The sequence below is a fragment of the Babylonia areolata genome, chromosome 4 (assembly GCF_041734735.1).
Source record: "Babylonia areolata isolate BAREFJ2019XMU chromosome 4, ASM4173473v1, whole genome shotgun sequence".
Taxonomy (NCBI): domain Eukaryota; kingdom Metazoa; phylum Mollusca; class Gastropoda; order Neogastropoda; family Buccinidae; genus Babylonia; species Babylonia areolata.
The window spans coordinates 43,598,658-43,601,157 of record NC_134879.1 but is presented as its reverse complement, the minus strand read 5'-3'; the positions used below and the strand labels follow the sequence as shown (position 1 = coordinate 43,601,157).

The 2,500-nt window shown below is 41.1% G+C and overlaps 1 protein-coding gene across 1 annotated transcript in view; it reads left to right on the top strand.

Moving 5' to 3' along the window:
- LOC143281202 (coiled-coil domain-containing protein 170-like) overlaps positions 1 to 2,500 on the top strand; it is a 26,523-nt gene that overhangs the window by 8,755 nt on the left and 15,268 nt on the right. The window contains exon 7 of the mRNA XM_076586268.1: positions 2,368 to 2,500. This exon is cut by the window's right edge and continues 53 nt beyond it. Within this exon, the coding sequence (XP_076442383.1) occupies positions 2,368 to 2,500 (133 nt within the window). The remainder of the gene's footprint in view (positions 1 to 2,367) is intronic.

Here is a 2,500-nt window from a genome sequence, read left to right as displayed (position 1 = left end):
AAGTCCACTGTGTTGTTTTGACATGAACCAAATCGTGTGACTGAGAGCATCAAGTCTAAGATGTCTGGCACTGGGCAGTGTTTTTCACACAGAGACTTGGCACTGAAAGAGTTAAAGGAAGTATGTTTTCATAAAATGTTAAAAGATCAAGAGTTGATTTAACTCATTCTACCCAGTTTACGAATATATTTGTAACGGTGAGCCATCTGTTTCTGCCCATTCATGATTATACTTGTTTACAGAGCACCCACTGAGAATGGAGCATTCTCATTCGGCTGTTTCTTGTACTTATACAGTTTGATGACTTAAACCCGTTCTCAAATGGTTTGCATACATGCCGTGTTGGCACTATTTTTGTCTGCACTGGATTTTAGCGAATCAATCAACTTTCAATCATCATGGATAAACGCCCGCAACATCTCCACAGGAGATTCCACAGGATTCTTGACTGGGTTATGAACTATGACAGTGATGATAATTCTGTTGATGCTGGTACTAGCGAGCAGAGTGACAGTGGAGGTGAAGACGAAGCTGTTGCGTCAACCAGCAGATCGAACTGGAACTGAGTGTGTTGTTTGTTGACAAATTGTGTTATTTATGTCACAAAAACAAGCAATTATTTTTGTCTCAATAATCACAATAGATAGCACATGACACTAACATTTTTGAAATTTGAAAGCAATCCAATAAGAAGTTCAGGAGTTATCACTGTTTGTGTTCACATGCACAGGTTTGCTTGCACACCTGGCTTCACAGCTGGACAGGGGGAGGAAACTATAGGTGCACGCGTGGGGTAGAATGAGTTAATTTATGCAGGACTACTTCATAAAAGCAAGTTTATTTTCACAAAAATGTTTAAAAAAAAGTTGAGATGATTACGTTTTGCAGGCTGCATATGGTCTACTACTGACCTGTCAATGAACACACAAACAGCTGTTTAAGGCACATGTGCACCATGATCAGTATCAGTAGCAGTAGCTCAAGGAGGCGTCACTGCGTTCGGTCAAATCCATATATGCTACACCACATCTGTCAAGCAGATGCCTGACCAGTTGCATAACCCAACGTGCTTAATCAGGCCTTGAGAAAAAAAAAAAACATTAAAAAAACCCCATAAGAATACTGCTACTGCTACTACTACTAATATTTATTTTAAAAAAAAAAAGCTTGAATGATGCGCTTGAAAAATCAATTTTTAAGCCAAAACTTTACAGTATTTCAGTGGTTTATAAACAATAGTTACGGTTTTTCATCGTAGAAAAAAAAAATTGCATGTGCAAGGAAACACCTCTGGTTATGAATGATTCTCTTTACATTGGCTGCATACACTGCTGTTTGCTGATTATATGTAGTGAACTGACAGCAGCAGACTTGTGTTTAGTTCACGATGCAACACTTGCTGTGTCAGCTAATGTTTAATTTTTCATCATGTCATTGTTAACATCAGCGTAATGGTGATGATGAATATGATACGGCTGTGTTTGATGTTGTTGTTGTCATAATTTTGGTTCTGCTGTTGTTGCCACAATTGCTTTCTCATACACAGAAAAATTGTTTTTAAGTTATCACTCTTACTACTGTTGCTTCAGTTTCATGCACGGGGAACTGGAATGTTTGCTTTCCCAAATCGTTATGATGATGATGATGATGATGATGATAATGATGATAATAATTCTTCTCATTATTATTAATATTGTTTTCACATTCCATGTTATGATAATAAAGTAAAAGAAACTTTGACAGTGGTGGATAGTATTATTTACCGTAGCTCACTAGCTGGTGCTGATAGCGCAACTTCAAGTGCAACCCTTACCTCTCTAGCTGCTCTTCTGTTACTACCACTACTGCTTTATCATTAATGGTTCCATTGTCTTTTTGGGCCATTGGGGCAGTGAATTCTTATTCACTGTGTCTAGGGCTTGGGTCTCAGTCATCTACTTCCGCCATTGTTAACCTTCCCCAACCGAAGACAGGTACCATTCACACCTAGGTGGAGTGAGGAAAATTGGAGTCAAGTGCCTTTCCCAAGGACACAATGCCATGCAGAAACAGGTCCTGGAACCCTGCTATGTCTGCTTACTTAGATGCTCATGTGTTGTTGGTCATATGTTGCAGTCAAATCACTCCATTCTTTGTGGTCCTCGGCTGGCTTGTGTCACCCCATTGTCAGTCGACTAGTCTGAGATCTCTCTCCACCATTTGCCGCCAGTTTATCTGGGGTTGTCCTCTCTTTCTTCAGCCTGTAGCTGTCCAGTTCAGGGCATGGCATGTGATTCTTTGTCGCCGTGAGACTCAGTCAGCGGACACTTGGTTTGCAAACGATGGTTGACACGGTAGTGATTAATTCTCCTTCTCTTCCCTTTGCAGGTGACGGACCTGACAGAGGAGAACGCACTGCTGAAGGGAAAGCTGGTGATGCTGAACGAGACCCTGACCAGCACCCAGCTGGAGGGCAAGGCCAGTCGTGAGACCATCATGAGACTGGTCTCCGAGATGGGCC